Source organism: Myotis davidii, unplaced genomic scaffold (genome assembly GCF_000327345.1).
Source record: "Myotis davidii unplaced genomic scaffold, ASM32734v1 scaffold205, whole genome shotgun sequence".
Lineage (NCBI taxonomy): Eukaryota > Metazoa > Chordata > Mammalia > Chiroptera > Vespertilionidae > Myotis > Myotis davidii.
The window spans coordinates 3539015-3561280 of record NW_006297573.1 but is presented as its reverse complement, the minus strand read 5'-3'; the positions used below and the strand labels follow the sequence as shown (position 1 = coordinate 3561280).

Sequence of the window (22266 nt, the reverse complement as noted above, 5' to 3'; positions counted from 1 at the left end):
GCAAAATATTGTTTTAAAAATTATTTGTGAATTCTCTCCCTCTGCTCCCTTTTAGATTATATGAGTCAAAGGGCCAATTAAAGTTGTTATGATGACTCTGTCTGAGCATCTGCTTCTAAAGAAGCCAACCTCCGACACCTGCCAATCTCTAGCTTGTTCAGTCCACACACATTGACCTCCTTGCTGTTTCTTGAATCACCAAGCATGCTCACTCATCAGTACAAAGCACTCCTCTGTACTACCTTGCCCTTGCTGAAATGGGCTTCCCCTTTGTGCTTGCAAAGCTCTACTCACAACGAAAAAGACAAATGTTGGCCATTCTAACTACCACACCACATTTTAAGTCTATCCTTTCATCTTACTTCATGGCACTTCTATCTGACATTATATTATACATGATTTGTTTATCGTCTCTCACTCCCATTGGAGTCCTGGAGGTTAGAGAATGATGTTGACTGTTCAAGCCCCAGTGCTTAGAAGAATTCTCATTTGTTCAATAATTCATTAATGAATTCTTTCAATTATTTTCATTCTAAAACCAGGCAAAATGTGTCTCTCTTGAAACTTCATTATTGGTGTGCTTGGATGTGAAGACAATTTAAAAAGTAATAGTAAAATGTAAATATGCCAAATATGGTAAGATGAATCAGAAATATGAGAGGCCCAGTCTATGACAACCTCTCCAGTTTTATTTTCAGAGGAAAAATTATTTCCTTTAGAAGACTGATTAAAATTTATGGACTCACAAATATATGCTCCCAAACATATTCTTTGGGGGAAGGTGCATTTATATACATTATATAAAAATGTTCAGAAAAATAATATATTTCTAACTAGTCTTTATGAAGATGTATTTTATTGTATAGCTGTGTATTTCCCTTTGTTTTGTTTGCAACAACTTTTTACCCAATTTGAGACTAAAAATTTTACTTACCAATACAAGAATTCAATACCATGCCTGATTATTCTCTTTCTTACTACCATCTTGGAACCACACATCCTGACTGCATGTACCCTGGGGCACATAAGACGCTGGACCCTTGCACTATTTTATCAGGAGAATAGCCAGATGGCAACATTACCACTACACAGGAAACCATTCATCTGTATAAAAAGAAACTGAAAGTAAAAGTTTTACCTTGGGTAAAACTATTAATTATCTTCGGTTTCCCCACTCCTTCCATAAATATAGGGTAAAGACTGAATTGATACTTCTCAATTGGGATAAAATGATCTGAGGAAAAAAACATATTAAAGGGTCATTCTTACTGAATTCATATAAATGAGTGAAATCTATATAAAACATTTTTAAGTGACCCAAACATAGAAATTAGTTGTTATTATGGATTGAAACTGATAATTAAAGGAATTTCAAAACAACCTAGGTACTCCAAATTCCCTTAATAATGACAATAATTTTACAAGTAACAGTTTTAAAAATCTTACCCAGAGATAGGAAATGGCAATTTTTCAAAGACATGTTCCAGTGATAGTCACTTTGTTCAAGTTCGGGGTATATAGGTGTTGTATTTCCCTGTCCAGGACAGTATGCTCTACCTCTTCTCCAGTATCTCCAAGGTGAGCAATATTTCCTTTACATAGGAATTTAGCTACTTAGTTTTCCTACCCAAGGCAGCTAGAAGACTCAAGTCTTGTGAAATCCTATATTAAAAAGATAGGGGTGGGAACCAGGAATCTCCTTGCAATATCCAAGAGTCTAGATTACTGAAGGATGGCCATCTCCGTTGCAAAGCTCAAAATGAATCTATCAAGTGCTATTAAGATATAAAAATGATTTCACAAGAGATAAATCTCTTTGAAACCTAAAGTCCACATGATATAATGAAAAGCACAGAGAGTAACCACCTGGATAACAGTGGTAATGTAATGAATTTAGTTCTCTATCAAGAATTTGTTTCTATTTAGCCTAAGGCTAAATTCTAGGTCTCTGAAATAAACATATGAGTCTTTGGGATGAGATTACATAACTAGAGGTCTGGTGCATGAATTTGTGCACTCTGTTGTGGGGTAGTATCTCAGCCTGGATTATGAGAGGGCACAGGCCAGGCCAAGGGACCCTGCCGGTGCACAATCAGGGCCAGAGAGAGACACAGGAAGTTGGCCAGCTGGGGAAAGACCATGGGAGGGCTCCAGGGCATGTCCGGCCCATCTTGCTCAGTCCCGATTGGCTGAACCCCAGCAGCAAGCTAACCTACTGGTCAGAGCATCTTCCCCCTGGAGGTCAGTGCATGTCATAGCAAGTGGTTGAGCGGCCTTAGCATATCATTAGCATATTACACTTTGATTGGTTGAATGGATGACCAGACACTTAGCATATTAGGCTTTTATTATATAGGATAAGATCAGGGCAATCCTTGGCTTCTCTATACTTAAACCTAACTCAGAGTTGGAGATGCTGTATTGTGCACTTAAACTTTGTAATCACCTCCTGGGGCAACTGGTCTACTTTTGGGAGTTTGTGTTGGTTATGTCCCCAGGTCCTAGATCCTCAGACCTCCAGCATGGCACTTCCACTCATTGCGAGTGAAATTATAAGTTGGTACACAATTTGAGAGAACAACTTGGCAGCAGATATCAAAAGCCATTACAAATTGGTTTAAAGATATAAAGCTGAAAGCAATGAAAATAGTTCTCAAATAAATAAACAGTTTAAGTAGATTTTGGCATAAAATGCAATATGATCATTAAAAATAATAGGTAAAGGGATAGGGGAGAAAATAGAAACATGTTTGTGATATACCAAAGGAACAAATCAGAAGGAGAGTGGTAAATGACATGGTATGATGACCACTGTGTAAAATATTTAAATGAAAAAGGATCAAATGAAATAGAATTAAATGTTTATGGTAAGGTGATAAAATTACAAGTATTCAGATGGTATTGTCATCTATATTTTTCAAGCTTTATTTAATTAACTGGATCTATTAATTGAATTAGTAATCTGTAGTATCATACTAACCCATAAGAACTTATTAAAGTATAGTAAACTTACCATGGATATAATACTTCTTAACAGACGAAGGGATTCTACGCCATTTAATTTCATTGTCTTCATTAAGAATTTTCCACTCAAGAATAAAATATATCAGATTGTATTCACTAAGTGATAGCATCCAGGAAAGAATCACACAACTACTATTTAAAGGATAAGCATTGAGTGACTGCACGATATTTACTGAGGAGAAAAGAAAAATATTTATTTTTAAAATCAAAATTAATGAAAATCTCCTAATATCCTTGAAGAACATTATAAGCTCCTGGAAAGGGAGAGAAGGAATGGAAGGCAGACATTTTCAAGTCTGAGCAATTACTTGCATCCATATAATATGTCATACTATTACATAAATATATATTATAAATATTTATAATCTATATAACACATGTATAGTCCATCTAACACATATATACATGTAATTGTGGAGAGAGAGAGAGAGAGAAAGAGAGAGAGAGAGATAGAAAGAGAGAGAGAGCGAGAGAGAGAGAGAGAGAGAGAGAGAGAGAGAGAGAGAGAGAGATTTACCTATGATCACCACTGGTCCAAAAGCATTAGATATATTAGAATATTTTCACATTATATCATTTCAACTATTTCTACCACATGAAAACCCCAGGACCATATACATAATCAGAGTACCATCTAGTTTGCTATTTTTCAGACAAAGAAGAGATCAAGGTAAAACAGAGACTTTCCGATTCAGGGAATCACAGGTTTCTTGGAAGACCATTTAGAATGGAAGGAGTTTACAAAGATTAAATATTTAAAAGGGCACAGGTTTACTACCCTGTACTTTTTCAATTACCTTTGCTCATAGGCCATGAGAGCGTTAAATTAAAATTTGCAAAAGAGGCACCAATCGAATTAACAGCCAGAACTGTAACAGTATGTGTTTGTTCTGTCCATTGGAAAGTGAATTTGGTGTGGTTGCCCACATCTTCAGACCATGTTCCATTGCGGGCAGTGTGATGCTTTACTACATATCTTCTCACACGGCACAATGAATCGTTTTTCATCAGGGGCTGGAGTAAACATAAAACTGGATTAGTTTAAGGGCTACAGTGCTCTTTACACCAACTGTGCTCACGGAACTCTTACTATATATTCCCACTGGGAGGCAGGGTCAGACCAGAGGCAGCACTGCCTATGTCCAGGCTGAGGTAGGAGGTGGTGGGGGAGGGGAGGATCTGCCTCTGACCACAGGCTAGGTGAAGGTGTCAGGTGGGTATGGAGCATAGCAAAGTTGTTTTCCCTCTCCTGTTTTTTTTTTTCCTCTTAATATTCAGAAAATAAATCATTGGAAGATAATGAAGTATGAATACAAAGTTTTTCTACCAAAAAGTTTCACTCTAATTTTAAAGAAAAAAAAAAAAAGACTGGTAGAGAAAAGCTGAAAAATGTTCATCATCATATATTAATCGCAGTAAAATTTTCACTCATTTTCCCTTCCCTTGATATGCTGCCACTTCAAGTAACAGAGGCTGTCAGAACAGTGTGCATGGCACCCCAGAATTTCAGTCCAAGGCTGAAAATAAATCATACCAGATCACTGACAGTTCCAATGTAAAATACAGATTTAATCCAATTCCAGTCCTCCACTCTACAGAATACACCACTTCTCCCACCATCTTCACCTGCTTCAGGTAAGAATAAGTGCTGCCAATCCTTTGTAAACCCCAGAAAGCTTGATACAAGAGACTAGACCAGTGCTGCTCAATTCCTTCCTTTCTTTCTCTCTTTCCTTCCTTCCTTCCTTCCTTCCTTCCTTCCTTCCTTCCTTCCTTCCTTCCTTCCTTCCTTCCTTCCTTCCTTCCTTCTTTCTTTCCTTTGTCACTGAGGTTCCTATAAGTCAGATATCAGAAAAACAAACAAACACAAAAACACACAAGCACGTACACATCTACCCCTACAGGGCCCGAAATAACCTGGGCAAGTGAGGAGTGAGATTCTTGCAGCAACCATTGCAAGAATGAAATGTCTGAAAAGTCATGCATATTTCACATTTCATTTTGTAAAATCCATGTCAGTTTTCATATACAAATATTTACTTTTGTAACCATCAATTAGAAATGATGATAAACTTCCTTACTTTTTGGAACTAGGAAGCTGCTCTAGACTCATCTTGTGGATTTCCTGTCCCGGTCCCAAACCAGCCATTTTCAAGGAACTTTAGTTCCTTTCATTGGAGAATGGTATTAGAAATACCATTAGAAATACAAATCTGAGCATGCTCCTTGTCACTCGAGTGCCGTTACTCAAGTGCAAATCAAGATAATATATGTGTGTATACTAATATTTATATCTATAAATATTCTAAATGCATCCATCTGTAGCCATATTAAGCTAAACAGAAGCTCATACTGATGTCTCCAATTCTAAGCCCTCACCACACGGACCATTCTGGTCTTCTGCCCCTAGATTCTCTATAACCAATGAGACATCTGGGTCCCACCATCCACACCCATTTCTTTGATTATTCAATTCCAGTTTACATGTACAGTAGTATAAGAATTGTTAACCCATAATAATTAACATTATCAAATAGAACCCAGTGCATAATGCCACTTCTTTTGCCTTAGTTTTAAAAATCCATGCATTTACAAAGTTACTTAGGCCTGCACTTTTTTCTCCCACCCCCTTCAGTGAGGTTTTGCATACACTTGTAATACAGTTAGAATCTTTTGTCCAAGTCTGGATTCCATCCCGGGATCCTCCAACCCACTAAGTGATTTATTTTTAATTTGCATACATTGAGGGCTGCTCTCTATGGGTTTTGACTAATGCATATGTACTCACCATACTATGTAACCACCATAGCAATCTACAGAATAGTTTAACCACCATAAAAAATCCCTTGTGCTTTGCCTATTCAAACTTTTCGTCATCAGCCAAACCCCTAGAAACCACCAATATTTCTATCTTCTCTACAGTTATGCCTTTTTCAGAATGTCATGTATGTGGAATCATTATGTAGCCCTTTCAGATGGGCTTCTACCACTTAGCTACATGCATTTAAGATTCATCCACATCTTTTTGTGGCTTTATAGAAATTTCTTCTTATCACTGAATAACATTCCACTGGATGGAAGTACCATAGTTTGTTTAGCTAGTCATCTATAGAAGGATATCTTAGTTGCTTCCAGTTTGAAGTGATTATGAATAAAGCTACTATGAACATGTATGCACAAATTATTATGTGAAGACAAGTTTTCAAATCAGTTGGGTAAATAGCTAATAGTATGATGCTGGATCATATGGTAACACTGTTTAACTTTGTAAGAAACTACCAAACTATCTTCCATTTTGTAGTCCCACCAGCAAAGAATAAAACTTCCTGTTGCCTTGCATATTTGCAAGCAATTTATTGTCCATTGTTGTTGTTTTTTTATTTTAACCATTCTAAGAAGTATGTAGTGGTATCTCTACACACTTGTTGTTGGAATTTGTAATTCCCTAATGGCAGATAATGTTTGCTGTGGACTGAATGTGTGTGTTTCCCCAAAATTGTGACAAAAAATAATCCATTCACTTGGGATACAAAATTCATATAGTAGAGAGAATGTTTTGAAAATTGTTAGGCTGAATATCCACTATTTATGGAAATATCCACAGTTTATATGTCATCATGCAAAAAGAATATCTCTTGTTCTGGATGTCCTTGAGGTATGTGGAGAAGGCATTTACTTTGTTTAGGATTAAATATAAATAGAATTCTTGGACTTGAAGGAACATTAGATGTCATCTGGTGTAATCCTACTTTTATACAGATTAGGCTAAAGAGTTCAGGTGACTTTGCCAAAATAGTACTGACATAACTATAATACCTTAAGCTGAGAATAGAACTAAAGTCTCCTAACTCCATGCTGACACACCCTCCACTAGGGATCTTAACTATCTATGATCGTCTCTTAAAATGGAAATGAAATATGGATTGCAGAGCCTAAAATTATGAACAATGAAGAATAACATAAAAAAGCAGAAATACTTTCCAAAGTAAAGTGACATTTCTTTCCTTTTTTGTACTGTCTTCATGAATTATTCTCCAAAATTCAGGTCCTTTGATAGGAACTGCAAAACAACAAGGAGCCCAAGTTGTACTTGTATTCTCAGAAGTAATATTTTTCAGTCATAGTATTTGAAACACACACATGCATTTTTAAGACATGTTTACAAAACCTCTACAGACCTTTTACATCCATGACCACTGTGTAGGCTGGAGTACTCCAATTACTCCAATATCCCAGTCCATCCAGCCTCTTACAGCGCACCTGAGCAGCGTAGACTGCACACAGGTCTGGCACTGGGAGACTGACAGAGTTTGAATTTGCATCATATACCTCATGCATCTGTAACATAAGTCAATGCATTAGATTGATCATGACTCACACACAGGTGGCTAAAGGGCCCTGAAGTACATTTTATTTTAAAACCTTAACACTATTCCAAATTGAAGAGTAAACTGACTTCGTGTCTTCTGGCTGTGGAAATACTCCTATCAGGCTTGGATCATGAGCTCCTTCAGGTTAAGGACTATCTTAGTCCCCTTGTTGTAACCAGATTTGGACTGGTTCACTTGCAGCCTCACTTCCCAATCGTTCTCATAAGCCTATTATTACACATCTCTGTCCACTAAGCCTCTATCCACAAAAACTATTAAGAATTTTAACCTAGTAGTGAATAGGGCCTGCTGTGGAGGATCTCTGATATTCAGTCTCCTCAATAAGCAGGTAAAGAATCATATTCATTTCAGTTACAATCATCATGACCTAGTAATGTTTGTAAGTCTTTGCAGGCTGCCATCAGACAACTGACACCACGAGTCATCATATGCACACCTGCACCTATGGGTATGATTCTGGTTATTTGGTAAAAGCAGCTCCTTCCAAAATGTATTCCATTGGATACGTGTACTAAAGAATATAATTAGATGTTGGATAAAAAGGGGCTTATTGGTAAAATAAGTTTGAGAAACATAGGATGAAGTAAATTCACAAATAAATGTTTCTTTAATGCAGGACCTTTCCTAACCTTTAATATGTAATAAACTATGACTTTACACTAGGAACATACAGTGATGCAGGGTTTCCTAAACTTATTTAACGATGCAAGCTTTTTTAAAGAAACATTTTATGGGGCCAATGGCAAAAGCTCACTTTTGGAAATGATAGATTGTGGGAAATTTTATTTCTTTAAAGGGTTAAACTTAGATCACTGTAACAAAAATAGCTACAGAATACAGAGGATATACTAAATAAATAAATCTTATGACAACAAAGTAAGTTGCAATAAAATTATTAAAATAGTCAGAGATAACATTTAGTGAAACAAGCTAAAGAAATTTCTAGATAAAAGTTACCTTCCACTGTATTTCTTTTCCATTTAAGCCATAACGAATCTGGAACTGAAGATTATTCTCTGGAAAAATGGGCTTTTTCCAAGATATTTTCAATAATCCAATTTTTGCAGTAATTTCTGCTTTCACACTGGATGGAGGCAATGGTTTTACTAGAAATTAAAAAAACAACAGTATATGTAACAGTAATGATGTTTTAAAAACCATTCTTATGATGTTCTATTTCCATACCTTATATTTATAAAGCAGTAGCTCTTTTTCAAAAAATGTCACATCCCTTATCTCATTTGCTCCCCTACAACTTTATGTAATAAATACAAAATGGATTATTTTGCAAATAGGTTGATTCTTTAAAAATCAATACATTGTCCATGTCACTCTGTTTATAGTAAGACCTGATTAGAATTGAGCCCTTGGCTCTGCAAACAGAAGATACCATACTGATCACGGGATAAACATTGAGAGCAAACTCTGTTCCATGTAGAGCTTTAATTAAAGGCAAAAATATGCACTGCATCATTCCCACACGTGTGAATTTAAAACTCTTCTACTATCTATTAGTAAGTATTTCTGGGTCAAGGTCAGAGGTAGTCTTGCAGAGTGAAGACTTGGCTCTCTAAAATCAATGAAAAACAGGCTTTTTTTTTAAAGCCGTATTTTAAAAATTAATTAATTAATAATAATAATTATTATTATTTACAATATACAAAATAAATCAGTCTCCATGCAGTCTCCACTTTCAGTTCTCGGGTATCAGGGTTCTTTCCTGCAAGTTTCCCATTGATTATTCAGGAAGTTTTTCTGTATTTTAGTTGTAATTCCAGTTTGTTCCTGGGCATGTCCATGCAGCATCCACTTACTCTGCTGCCATTTTTAATCTCCTTTAGTTGTATTTTTTAAATTTTATTTTATTGTTTAAGGTATTACAAATAGTAGTATATATATCTCCTCCCCCACTCTCCCCGCCCCCCATTGACCTCCCAGGGGACAGAAATGGAGGCAAAGGTGACTAAAATGTCAAGAACATTTTTTTAAATAGAAAAAGACAATGTAGCAACTCAACATATTTGGAAACCAAAAGTCCCAATGCCCAAGCACAACAATGTGACTTTGTGTGGAAAAAGAAATCTAAACATTATGAGTTTATTTTCTGTTTAACAAAATGCAGGTTTTAACTCTGATGTGTACATACTAATTATTTGAAAGTATAATGAATCAAATAGTGATTTTTGGCATATTTTCCCAACAAAAATAGTACAGAGCACTGGAATGTATTCTTTTATCTCTGCTGCACAATCATAAATGGATCATTTCTCAAAGCTTCCACAGTAACAATACTGGATGGGTATATCAAATTTTCCCAGGGTCTTCTTAATCCTTTGAAATCAAAATGTGTTTTGAAAAGAGTATTTAAAATTTCATCATGGATGTCATCCTTCCTTGTCTATTTTTCTCTTCTTCACTTGACTTTAGCTATTTTGAATGCTGCCCCCTACACAGCCTCATAAATTAAAGCCTTGAGTTATTACTATTCAGATTACAAAAACCATCAGAATACCTAAATTAAACTTTGAGATTTAAAAACTCCAAATGTTTCTATAAGTACATTGGGGGGAAAAATACAAAGTAGTGCATTATTAATAATACTATTAAATTTCACTCATCAAATAGTATGCTGAAAATATTCCAATTGCTAAAAAATTGTGCTACAAAAATTTTAAAATAAAATAAATATAGTAAAACTTTCAAATGCTGATTGTCTTCTCAATTTCACTATGAGCAGAACAAATATTTAAATCTAATATGATCAGAAAATATGTAGTAAAATACAACTGCCCTGAATCAACCTAAATCCAAGTCTGCTGGTAAAAATGAAGACACACAGCAATTTAACTTACTCATGGAATCAGGAACAACACACGTTGGAGGAGAATCCAATGAACCCAGAGAGTGATTGATCCTTATCCACATTGTGTAGCCGGATAAGAGAAAGATTGGCTGAAATATGCATTCATAAAAACCATCTCTCTGCAAATGGCAATCTTTGGGTTCAGAGGTGGTATGAATAGATGGAACATCAGAACAATAAAGGCTTCTCCTTGAAAGACATGAAAACAGTCTATTAATATACAACATTGATGGAAGCTGTAAGATTTGAGAATTCTGCTTTGCTGTTTAAAAGGTACCGGTTTTGCTCCATCTAAAAGTAGTTGTCCTTATTAAACAGGTATTTTAGAATTCCCAGCTACATCACAATCTTGTTTTTCCATAAAAGCAGACAGTAACCCTTATTAAATATTTCATTAGACACTAAGTGGGAATGCAAACAAATTAAATGGCATTGCTCTAACAAGGAGATAATGACCCAGTTAGAGAGAGAACCTATTAACACTTTGAAAGCTAAGCTAATATTATAACTATGTAATACCATTTTAAAACTATAGGCCAAAAGCAGCAGTGGGCATCCCTGAGATGGGAAGGAAAATAATTTCCTTACACTTTCAATACAGATTAAATTCTACCACAAATTGAAAACAGAGTCGATAGTAATTATAGCATAATTACAGTGTCCGACTACTTTCTAGTTCAAAGCAGTATAATTTTGAAGATATCAATTCTTGCTTTGCATATGAGTCATATAGTCAAGAATATCATTCATCTTCTCAAAGAAGAAAGTCATTTTTTATAACTGAGCCCCTATCAACACCCTGCCTCATAACATACAAAGCATTTCTCCTCTTCTTTGAAACAGCCCTTCTGCCACTATTTGCTCTTAATATGGCATTAAAATGGCTAAAAGTAGCAGTTACTGTTTTCTAATGAAGTATATTCTACTATCCTCTTTCAAGAAGAAAAGCTACAAGAATACCGTGATGGCGATATTTCTATAGGAAATTTTTATCTCAACATATCTACACAAAAATAAAAACAGAAAAAGAATACATACCTATGATACCTCAATTGCAAAGTACTCCCCGCAAGTGACTGGATTGCATTAGTTGACCATCTGCAAGTCATTTTCGTTAAGTACCCATCAGTTTCACATAATATATTGATATTGACATCTATTTAAAACACATAAAAGTATTAATATGCAGCAAAAATACCAAAAGAATGCTTAATGAAAATAAATGAGACTCTAATACAGAGTCCCTAAGATAAATTTATCTTGTGGAACAAAAGGAAGAAAACCTCAGTGTGCTTACCAATCACATACAATTCAGCATAGCGATGGTGGCACTCATGCTCGTTGCAGCAGTACACTGCATCGTAGGTGAACTTTCCTCGCAGTCTGGTTGCATTCAAATTGGGAAGGGTAACTTTGCTAACACGGTCGCCCACAATGTTATACTGGCTTTCAGGAATTTTCTCAGCTAAATTCATCCACCAAACAATATTTTTTGAGGAAACGATCTTGTTTTCATCTTTGTAGATGCAGTGAAAAGAAACATTAGACCCAACACTGGTCAGAATTTTAGGTGGAAAGTATATGACATCTGTAATGAGGGAAGAAAGGTAGAAAATCAGATGAAAGAATTTACTATGTAAAAAAGATTCATAAAAGCATTCAGGGATGACACTGCCAAAAATAAAACAAGTGTGCTAAGAGACTGCATAATTATGCAGTCTGCCTGTTTTGTAACTGCCTGTTTGTTTACAGCGATTTAGGATCCCAAGCACTCCCATTCTCAAATACTTGGCCTTCCATAAATATCTTCAGTTTTATTATAATACTAGAGGCCCGGTGCATGAAATTCGTGCATGGTTAGGGTCTCTAGGCCTGGCCAGTGATTAGGGCCAATCAGGTTCCCTGCCTCCCTGGCCCCTCCTTCCCTCACTCCCTTAGTGCCCCACCGCCACCATCACTGCTGGTCAACTGCCATGTTCCGTGCCGCCCCCTGGTGGTCAGCGCACATCATAGCGAGCGATCGAACTCCCGGTCTTCTGGTCGAACTCCCAAGGGGACAATTTGCATATTAGCCTTTTATTATATAGGGTATGATTTCATGAGTAATGGTCACTTGCTAAGTGATAGGTAGAAATTTAACGAAAGTGAAATGTAGTCTAATTCCACAATGACCTGTCTTCCATGAGACTTTGCTTTAAGAATCAGTGAAGCTTAGGGTGAGTTCTTAAATCTCTGTAAGATAACACCCATCCCTCCCTCCCCCCCAAAAATGGTGGACTATTGTCTCATTTGGATATATGAAAATTTCAAATTAGCAGGAAAGGTATAGAAATAAGCTTTAAATAAGAAAACTAGTTAGGAAATGTAAAATTAATGCACCAATATACAAATCAGGTCTGTATATTACTGCTCTGTAGCATAATTTTGAGTTATTTTATTCCAATCTGTGTTTGAAGACAAAGAGAGCCCAAACTTTTCTAAAATATTATTTTTAATGTCTATACACTATTCCATCCTACTTTTTCAGTTCCCTGTTGTTGGAAACATAGTTTGTCTATGCTTTTAATTAGAAATAGAATAAAAGTCAACAACTGTTAACAAAGGAAGAAATTATTTCTGCCAGAGTGCATTTTAAAATCAGTATATTTAAGGTAAACCATTTTCTGCTGATAACATATGAATATCTGTTTTCTTACATAACATTTTTTGGGTTATCCCAAGAAACGAAATCGAAAACACTTCATTGGTTTTTAAGTTTTCTGCAACAGCATGCTAAACTCCAATATCTTTATATTTAAAATCTACGCCAGCCACTGGCAGTTAGAAATAAACCGGAAAAAACTTAGTAGCATGAAAGTACTGGACAGAAGCCAGTGCATTAGGTTTATAAACTAGTGTGGAGTGGCATTCAAGCCTCATAGTACATTACTTACTGCAAATAAGTACCTACCAGGGACCTGAGAGACCATTAACCTACCTTCCATGTGCTCCACATCTCGTTACTCAGCTGCTTCAAAAGACTCAGAATAATCCATTTTTCAAAAGAGTACAAATGAACTTTTAAAAATAAAGTTGAAGCTTTTCGTTTTAAAGGTAATAAACACATAAAACATTTCACTTCAAAATCGAATGCATATAATTAAGGCTTAACTGGGAAGTCAGATTAAAGTCAAAGTATTTTGGCATTATTAAGTACTAAAATATTAGTTTAAATAAGAAAGACAATTTATTAAAAACCTGACAATTTGTAAAATTTACATTAAACAAATGTATTGAAATTGATGGGGTAAATGTTGAATATTTACTTTTTAAATAATATAAATAAGGCCCTCGCCAGTTTGGTTCAGTGGGTAGAGCGTCAGCCTGCAGACTGAAGGGTCCCAGGTTCGATTCTGGCCAAGGGCACATGCCCAGGTTGTGGGTTTGATCCCCAGTGGGGGTCAAGTAGGAGGCGGCCAATCAATGATTTTCTCTCATCATTGATGTTTCTCTCTCTCTCCCCCTCTCCCTTCCTCTCTGAAATCAATAAAACTATATAGAGAAATATTTTTAATAAATATATCTAATTTTTCAAAATGTGAGTTAAGGAGCCCTGACCGGTGTGGCTCAGTTGGTTGGAGCATCATCCTGTGCACCAAAAGATGGCAGGTTCAATTCCTGGTCAGGGCACATACCCTGATTTCGGGTTCGATTCCCAGTCAAGTCCCATGCAGAAGGCTACCGATCAATGTTTCTCTCTCACATCAATATTTCTCTCTCTCCCTGCCTTCCTCTCTCTAAGATTAATTTTTTTTTAAAGTAAGTTAAGGAAACATCGATACAAATAGTGTTCTGAATTTGTGAGTTTGAAACTTCTATATTAACTGTAAATTTTGAAAAAGAAAGTAATTCAACAAGATACTGCTATGGATGCATACACACCTGGGAGCTCTTATACATGTTTTCATTAACGAACTAGCTTTTTCAAAATTTATGTAGAAATGTCTTTCTGGTTTAGTGCCACAAAATTTAAGAATCTTATAATATACCAAACGCAACTTCAAAAAACATATTCCCTTTTCAATAGAAGGTGCTCTTACAAAAACTTACCTTGTGTGGTAAAAATAAGAGGGGTGCTCCAGTCACTCCAGATGCCTGGGCCATCCAGCCTCTTGCCCCTCACCTGAACCTCATACGAAGACCCAGGAAGCACACTGTCTATTAGCAGAGACGTGGCTGAGACGATCTCATCAGCCTGTTAAATATTATTTGAAAACACCAAAAGTATCAAGTCACTGTGAGCCCTTTACCCCTTGTGAGATCACAAGCAAGTCTCAACAAATTTCAAAGAATTAAAATCTTACAGAGGAGTTATCTGGCCACAATGGAATTAAACAGAAATTAATAACCAAATAACAAAGGTTGGTACATTAGTCAATAAAATTTTACATAACCCACGAGTCCAAGAATCACAATGACAATAAACAAATATTTTTAACTGGATGATAATGAATATAACTTTTCAAATCTTGAGATATATAGTGTCAATGGGAAGCGTCATGCCCCCGCTGACAACTGGAAAGCACACGGTAGAAATGATGAGCAGGGTGAACAGAGAACTGCTTTGTTCCTAGAGGAAAACATCACAGATGGAGGGCATGAATAATTTTTAAGAATCTTAGACTGATGATAAACTACAGTGAATCAAAATACAGTTTATAAAGTAGAAGGAAAATATTTAAGAGACCTAACTGCATAAAACAACCACCAGCAAAGAATTGCTTAGCGAATAAATTCGGTTTCCTAATGATACACTCTAAAACTATTGGACTCCCCTGTGCCTTAGACTTCAAGGCACCATAGAATGAAAATGGTGAAAAGCATTAGGAACCCATTAAACAATATCAGAGCACCTATAGTATTTAAAATCCTATTTTCTCAATTTTACAGATCAGAAAGCTGAAGTCCAGAGAAGTTTTAACTCTGCTTTTCCATATATATCATAAAAGGATTCCCATCCTACACTTTATGAAAATAAAGTATGAAAAAAAGTTGGCCTAGATCTAAGAAAACAGATATTTATCTCTAAATCACAGAACAATTAGTCTCACAAAGTGCCAAAGTCCATGCATGGCCCATGAGGTTCTTAACAATCTCCTTGTTCTCCTCCCCTAATCTTCTTGGTTTTTATTGCATACTAAAGGCCCGATGCATGAAATTTGTGTAAGGGGCTCAGCCCTCGCAGCCCCGGCTGCCTCAGCTGGCCCCTGCAGGCCCTCGTAGCCCCTCACAGCCCCTCACAGTCTTGGCTGGCCCTCGCAGCCCTGGCTTCATCCGGAAGATCATCCGGATGGTTGTCCAGAAGGTTGTCCGGATGGTCATTCTGCTGTTCATTCTAATTAGCACATTAACTCTTTAATATATAGGATTAGTTGATTTATTGGTTTTGACTGAGGTTACTGGTTAGTAACATTATATTGGTTTGGGAAAACTGGACAGTCACATGCAACAGAATGAAACTAGACCACTATTCCCTTTGATTTTATCCACTTTGATTTACACTGTTACTCTTACTCTCATTCACTCCCCTGGCCTCCAGCCTCTCACCCAGGTTAGAACCTCTGAATGGCTGTTTTCTCTATTTGGAACCGGATTCCCCCACATATTTACATTGCCAGCCTCTCAATGAAATCTTCCTCTTCCTCCATTTAATGCTATAACCCACCGTCTCTCACCAGTACTCCCAAACTCCTCTCATTTTGGTCTACTACCCCAGTATATCCTGATACAAGCATGACAGTTCTTGATATCTAGCAGGAGCTCCACAAAAACTTACTGAGAAAATGAAAAAAGGATTTGATGCACTTTGCAGTGCAAATGCATATACTGCACTGCACGTAAACAAATATAGTAAGCAATTTTTTAAAGGATTAAATGTAACATCAGAAATCAAAGAAGATCGGTAGGTGAAAAAATTATAAATGAATTCAAGTTTGTGTAATTGGACTTCCTGTAGCCATTTAACTGTGTGTGTGAGTGTGTGTGTGTGTGTAAATGAGAGGAAGAAAGAAGAGAGGGGAGGGGGAGAGAAAACAGGGAAAAGAAGATAGATCAATTTAATATATATAAACTTTTTTAGAAGAGGAGCTTTCTCTATCAGTAAATTCTGGAAGGAACTTGTCATGCTCTTCAATATGTAACATAGACCCATATATAAGCAACACTGAGTAACGTCAAATAATTTTTCTAAAAGCGTTTTACAGAAGATGCAGAAATGCTGTTCATAAGGTAAGTTCCTATGCTGATCTTAAATGAAAGCCAGTGGTGCAATGTTAAGTTATAACGGATCCTGCTCTACAAGGAGCAGGCATATTTGGTATGCGGAGAGCACTTTCTATGGGACATAGCTGAGTCTCACCTTTACTTTAGTTGCATCTCAACTTTTCCTTTACTAAACTATACTTACTTCTCTCATACTTGTAGAATTCTCTGAATATTTCACTTCATATTGAAGTTGAAATGGTAGCAATGTTGAACTGGACCAAGAAACCTTTAAATCACCACTGTCTGTGATTTCCATATGCAAACCGAATGGTGGATCGGGCTTCACTTAAGAAAAAAAAAAGGAAAAAAAGAACATGTTTTAAGTCAAGCGTTTCTTGTGATAATCATAAAATGAAGTCAAATTGAAATTTTAGCACATCTTGTTCTTTCAACTACTTAAAAGGTGACCTGGAGGACAAATTACTTGAAAGTCCTAATGTTAAGATATAATGTCATATGCAGATTCAAAAAGTGATATATCCCCAATAACTTAGAAGTAAAGGAGAAATTGTGAGGAAAATTGTTTCAGATACCTAGAAAAGTGACTCTAGTGATGTCAAAAACAATGATTCAAAGATACGAGTAAAGAGTTAATATATAACTACCTAAGGAAATATGAGCTGAAAAACTAGTAACACTGTTAAATTATATATTATATAATTATATATTAATAATTAAAATATATTATTTAAGATATGTACACAAAACTGAATTAAAAAGTTAAATATTTTAAGTTAACATTTACTTATATTAGTCACATTTGTAGTGACATATTCAAGCTGGTCAAAAAATTTAGGGGGATCTCTGCACTGAAAACATGAAGCATTACCTATTATTTGAGTTTTTCTGTTGCTCAGATTTGTATAGAAAATTACTCCTTGTTTACTTTTTGTTCATCTCTGCCCACTATTATTTGTCCCTACTCTGCGAGACAAGAACTTTGTCTCATTCACCGCTGTTTTCCCCGGCTCCCAAATCATGAGCCTCTAAGAAATATTTATTGAAGGAATAAATCCAGGCAAAAAAAAAGCTCCTACTTATTTTCATAAATAGCTACCTGAGATGTAAAAATGTGATAACCAAATACTTTATTAGTATATCTCATTAGACAGATCCAGGATTTAAAGAAATAAAACTGTTTTCAAGCAAGAATTTAGGTTACAATTGCAAAGATAGCAATACTGCTGTTACTACTGAATGACTGAATGCTATAACCATTCCAGAAGCTGCTCACAATACTCCCTGGCACCACGTTTACCATGATTACAGAGCTGGTGAAAGCGAGATAAGCTAGCGACAAATTTTGTAAGCCGTGTTTAACCTGCTTGTATGACTGATGTTTAGATCTGTGATTTTCTTATGCACAACTTACCGATAGTGATGGGTTGAAAAGACATTAAAGGTGACTGAAAAACCACTCCCCCAGATGTGATTTTTAAATACATAGAGAGAGTGCAGTTGAGTTTGGCTGCTGGCACAGACACATGGCATTCACAACATTTATGAGCACTGCAGTTGCACTGAACAAGCCGGAAACGGCCTTTCTGAGGGACCAGCGGTGATTCTTCTGACACTTCGGGCCTACGTGGAAAAGGAGAGGCAAACATTAATATAGATGTAAAGGTACTGACTATATTTAAAATGTAGGACGCAAAATCCAAATTGAAATAAGCTATTCTGGACACCCAGCATAAAGGGCATCGGCAAAGCCATACATTATATCAGGGAAACAAAGATAAGGGTCAAAGCAGGTTAGCTGTCAGAAATGATATAAGCAAGAAGAGAAGTACAAAAAGGAAAGAAAAATTGCTATCCTAAAATCCTATACCCAATGTAAATATATTTCAAAATAAATGTGAAATGATGACTTTTTTGCTGGCGTACCAAAACTGAAAGAATTCACCACCATGAGACCTGCATTATTAAACATGTTAAAGAAAGTCCTTCAGGCAAAAAGAAAATGAATGATAGCAAATGAAAGTCTAGTTCTACACAAAGAAATAAAATTTAATGGAGGGTAAATATTTACGGATGATCTAAAGCAAAAATAATTACCATGTAGTGTGGGGTTTATACCATAAGTAGAAGTAAAATGTATGACATTAGCACCAAGCTTAGAAAGGGGGGAGATATGTTAATATGCAGGGAAGTGGTGTAACATCACTTGGAGGTATAATATCAGGCTATCTTATAAATCTGAAAGCAACCACTAAAATAATAAAACAAGAAGTTACAGCAGAGGGAGGGTAGAGGAGGGAGGGAGGGGGGATAAAAGTTCAACCAGAGGACTTGTATGCATGCATATAAGCATAACCAATGGACATAGCCTGTAGGGGCATGAGGGCTTGTGCTGGGAGGTGGGAGTGGGTAGGGAGAGGTTAATGGGAGGAAAGAAGACATATGTGATACTTTCAACAATAAATAATTTTTAAAAAAGAAGTTATAGCTAATAAGCTACAATAATCAAGTCAATGGATATTAGTGTAAAGATAGAAAAGCAGATTACTGGAATGGAATAAAGATTAACACCTCTATGGACAACCAATTTTCTACAAAGGTAAAGAAGCAGTTCTGTGAATGCAGAATCTCAGAGGGAAGGCGGAGGAGCATGGGTTGTTGGGAAAGTGATCAAAGAACTTGTATGTATATGTGTAGAACCCATGGACACAAGACAGGAGGGTGATGAGGGTCTCGGGCGGAGGGTGGGGACGGGCCAGAAGGGGTTAGTAGGGGAAAAAGAGAGGAGATACATAATACTTTCAATAATAAAGAATTGTGGTTTTTAGGGTATTTTTGTTGTTGTTGTTGTTTTGTTTTTTTAAAAAGCAGCAGCTCTGGGTGAGTTAGGCAAGCGGAGCCAGAGACTAGACCAGAAGCCAAACTTGGGATCTGACAAGATGGCCAGGCTGCCCCGCAGGATTATCAAGGAAACCCAGCGTTTGCGTTTGCCAGAACCAGTTCCTGGCATTAAAGCAGAACCAGATAAGAGCAACGCCCGTAATTTTCATGTGGTCGTTGCTGGCCCCAGGATTCCCCCTTTGAGGGAGGGGCTTTTAAACTTGAACTATTCCTTCCAGAAGAATACCCGATGGCAGCACCTAACGTACGTTTCATGACCAAAAATTATCATCTTAATGTAGACAAGTTGGGAAGAAAATGTTTAGATATTGTGAAAAATAAGTGGTCCCCAGCACTGCAGATTCACACAGTTCTGCCATCCATCCAGGCTTTGTTAAGTGCTCCCAATCCAGATGACCCATTAGCAGGTGATGTAGTGGAGCAACGGAAGACCAACGAAGCCCAAGCCATAGAAATAGCGAGAGCATGGGCTAGGCTACATGCCATGAATAATATTCAAATCGATCTGATCAGCAGGTGTGCATCACTTCTCCTGTTCTGCCAAGACTTCTTCCTTTTTTGTTTGCATTTAATGGACACGGTCTTAGAAACATTACAGAATAAAAGCCCAGACATCTTCAGTCCTTTGGTGATTAAATGCACACTAGCAAATCTATGTCTTGTCCTGATTCATTGTTATAAAGCATGAGCAGAGGCTAGAAGTACCGTCTGGATTGTTGTGAAACGTTTAAAAGCATTGACCCCTCTCTGCTTTAATTCATTCCCCCCGTCACGGTTTAAGTATAAAGCGCTGTGAATGAAGGTAGTTGTCAGGGTTAGCTGCAGATGTGTGGGTGGTTTTTCTTTAGAGGGTAGGTAGTTTAATTTTATGGGCTCCTTTCCCCCTTTTTTTATGGTGATCTAATTGCATTGGTTAAAAGCAACTAACCAGTTCTTTAGAATATGCTCTTTAGCCAAGTCTACCTTTATTTAGACACTGTAGGTGGACAAGCTTGATTGTTTGAACCAAAATGGGAACATTAAACAAACACCACAGCCCTCACGAATAACATTGTGACTTTGCTGTCAAATGTAGACGCCCCCCCACCCAGCCCCCCACTTCAAGAAAAGCTTGTGACCATTTTGTATGGCTTGTCTGGAAACTTCTGTAAATCTTACGTTTTAGTAAAATATCTTTTGTTATTCAAATAAATAATAAATAAAAAGAAGCAACTCTGTGGAGAAAGGATAATCTTTTCAATGAATTGTGCTGGAGCAATGGGATCTCTATATTCCAGTGATTTGGGGAGGGTGGGGGTGAGGAACCCTTCAATCCATACCTCACACCAGATTAAAAAATTAATTCAAAATGGATCACCAACCCTAGCCGGTTTGGCTCAGTGGATAGAACATTGGCCCGAGAACTGAAGGGTCCCAGGTTCGATTCCAGTCAAGGGCACATGTCAGGGTTGTGGGCTCAATCCCTAGTAGAGGGTGTACAGGAGGCAGCCAATCAATGATTCTCTCTCTCTCTCTCCCTTCCTTTCTGAAATCAATAAAGACATATATTTTTTAAATGGATCATCAATTCAAATGCAAAACCTAAAGCTATGAAACTTCTAGAACAGAAGGTGGGGGCGGGGGTGTGTGTGACCTTGAGTTAGGTAAAATTTGTCAGCTTCAACACCAAAAGTATCATCCATAAAGAACAAATTGTTATTTCTGGGTTCTCTGCTCTGTTCCATTGGTCTATATGCCTGTTCTTGTGCCAGTACCAGGCTGTTTTGAATATAGTGGCTTTGTAGTATAACTTGAAATCTGGTATGGTGATTCTTCCAACTTTGTTTTTCTTTCTCAAGATTGCTGCAGCCATTTGGGGCCTTTTTTGATTCCATATAAATTTTTGGAGAATTTGTTCTATCTAGCTCCATGAAATATGCTGCTGTTATTTTAATGGGGATTGCATTGAATCTGTAGATTGCCTTGGGTAGTATGGACATTTTAATGATGTTGATTCTACCAATCCATGAACACTGTATATTCTTTCACTTGCATATATCTTCTTCTATCTCTTTTTTCAATGTCTTGTAGTTTTCCAAATACAGGTCTTTTACTTCCTTGGTTAAGTTTATCCCCAAGTATCTAAATTTTTTCTTGCAATGCTAAACGGGGTTGTTTGTTTGGTTTCCCTTTCTGAGAATTTATTATTGGTGTATAAAAATGCCATAGATTTCTGGGTATTAACTTTATAACCTGCTACATTGCCAAATTCATTTATTAAATCTAGTAGTTTTCTGATGGAGTCTTTAGGGACTTCTATGTACAGTATCATATCATCGAATAGTGACAATTTTACTTCTCATTTCTAATTTGGATGTCATTTATTTCTTCTTCTTGTCTGATTGCAATGGTTAGCATTTCTAGAACTATGTCAAACAGGAGTAGTGAAAGCAAGCATCCCTGCTTTGTTCCTGTTCTTAGGGGAAATGGTTTTAGCTTTTGTCCATTGAGTATGATGTTGGCTATAGGTTTGTCATATAAGGCTTTTATTATGTTGAGGTATAATCTCTCTATTCCCACTTTGTTAATAGTCCTTATCAAGAAAGGGTGTTGGATTTTGTTGAATGCTTTTTCTGCATCTATTTTTTTGATCATTTAATATTTGACAGAGGAGGCAAGAGTATACAATGGAGTCAAGACAGTCTTCAATAAATGGTGTTGGGAAAATTGAACAGATACATGCAAAAAAATAAAATTAGACCACCAACTTACACCATACACAAAAATAAACCCAAAAATGGATAAAAGACTTAAATGTAAGACTGGAAACCATAAAAATCCTAGAAG

The 22266-nt window shown here is 36.5% G+C and overlaps 1 protein-coding gene and 1 pseudogene across 3 annotated transcripts in view; one reads left to right on the top strand and one right to left on the bottom strand.

The window, feature by feature from the left end:
• Nucleotides 1–22266, bottom strand: part of LEPR (leptin receptor) — an 88607-nt gene that overhangs the window by 13382 nt on the left and 52959 nt on the right. For all 3 annotated transcript variants that reach the window (XM_006773240.2, XM_015570166.1, XM_015570165.1), the window contains exons 5-16: nt 17954–18162; nt 16724–16866; nt 14368–14512; nt 11576–11866; nt 11317–11434; nt 10268–10467; nt 8373–8521; nt 7203–7362; nt 7002–7084; nt 3822–4038; nt 3014–3196; nt 1139–1234 (exon numbers count right to left, since the gene is read on the bottom strand). In XM_006773240.2, coding sequence (XP_006773303.1) covers nt 1139–1234; nt 3014–3196; nt 3822–4038; nt 7002–7084; nt 7203–7362; nt 8373–8521; nt 10268–10467; nt 11317–11434; nt 11576–11866; nt 14368–14512; nt 16724–16866; nt 17954–18162 — 1994 coding nt within the window. The remainder of the gene's footprint in view (nt 1–1138; nt 1235–3013; nt 3197–3821; nt 4039–7001; nt 7085–7202; nt 7363–8372; nt 8522–10267; nt 10468–11316; nt 11435–11575; nt 11867–14367; nt 14513–16723; nt 16867–17953; nt 18163–22266) is intronic.
• Nucleotides 19479–20128, top strand: LOC102767149 (annotated as a pseudogene).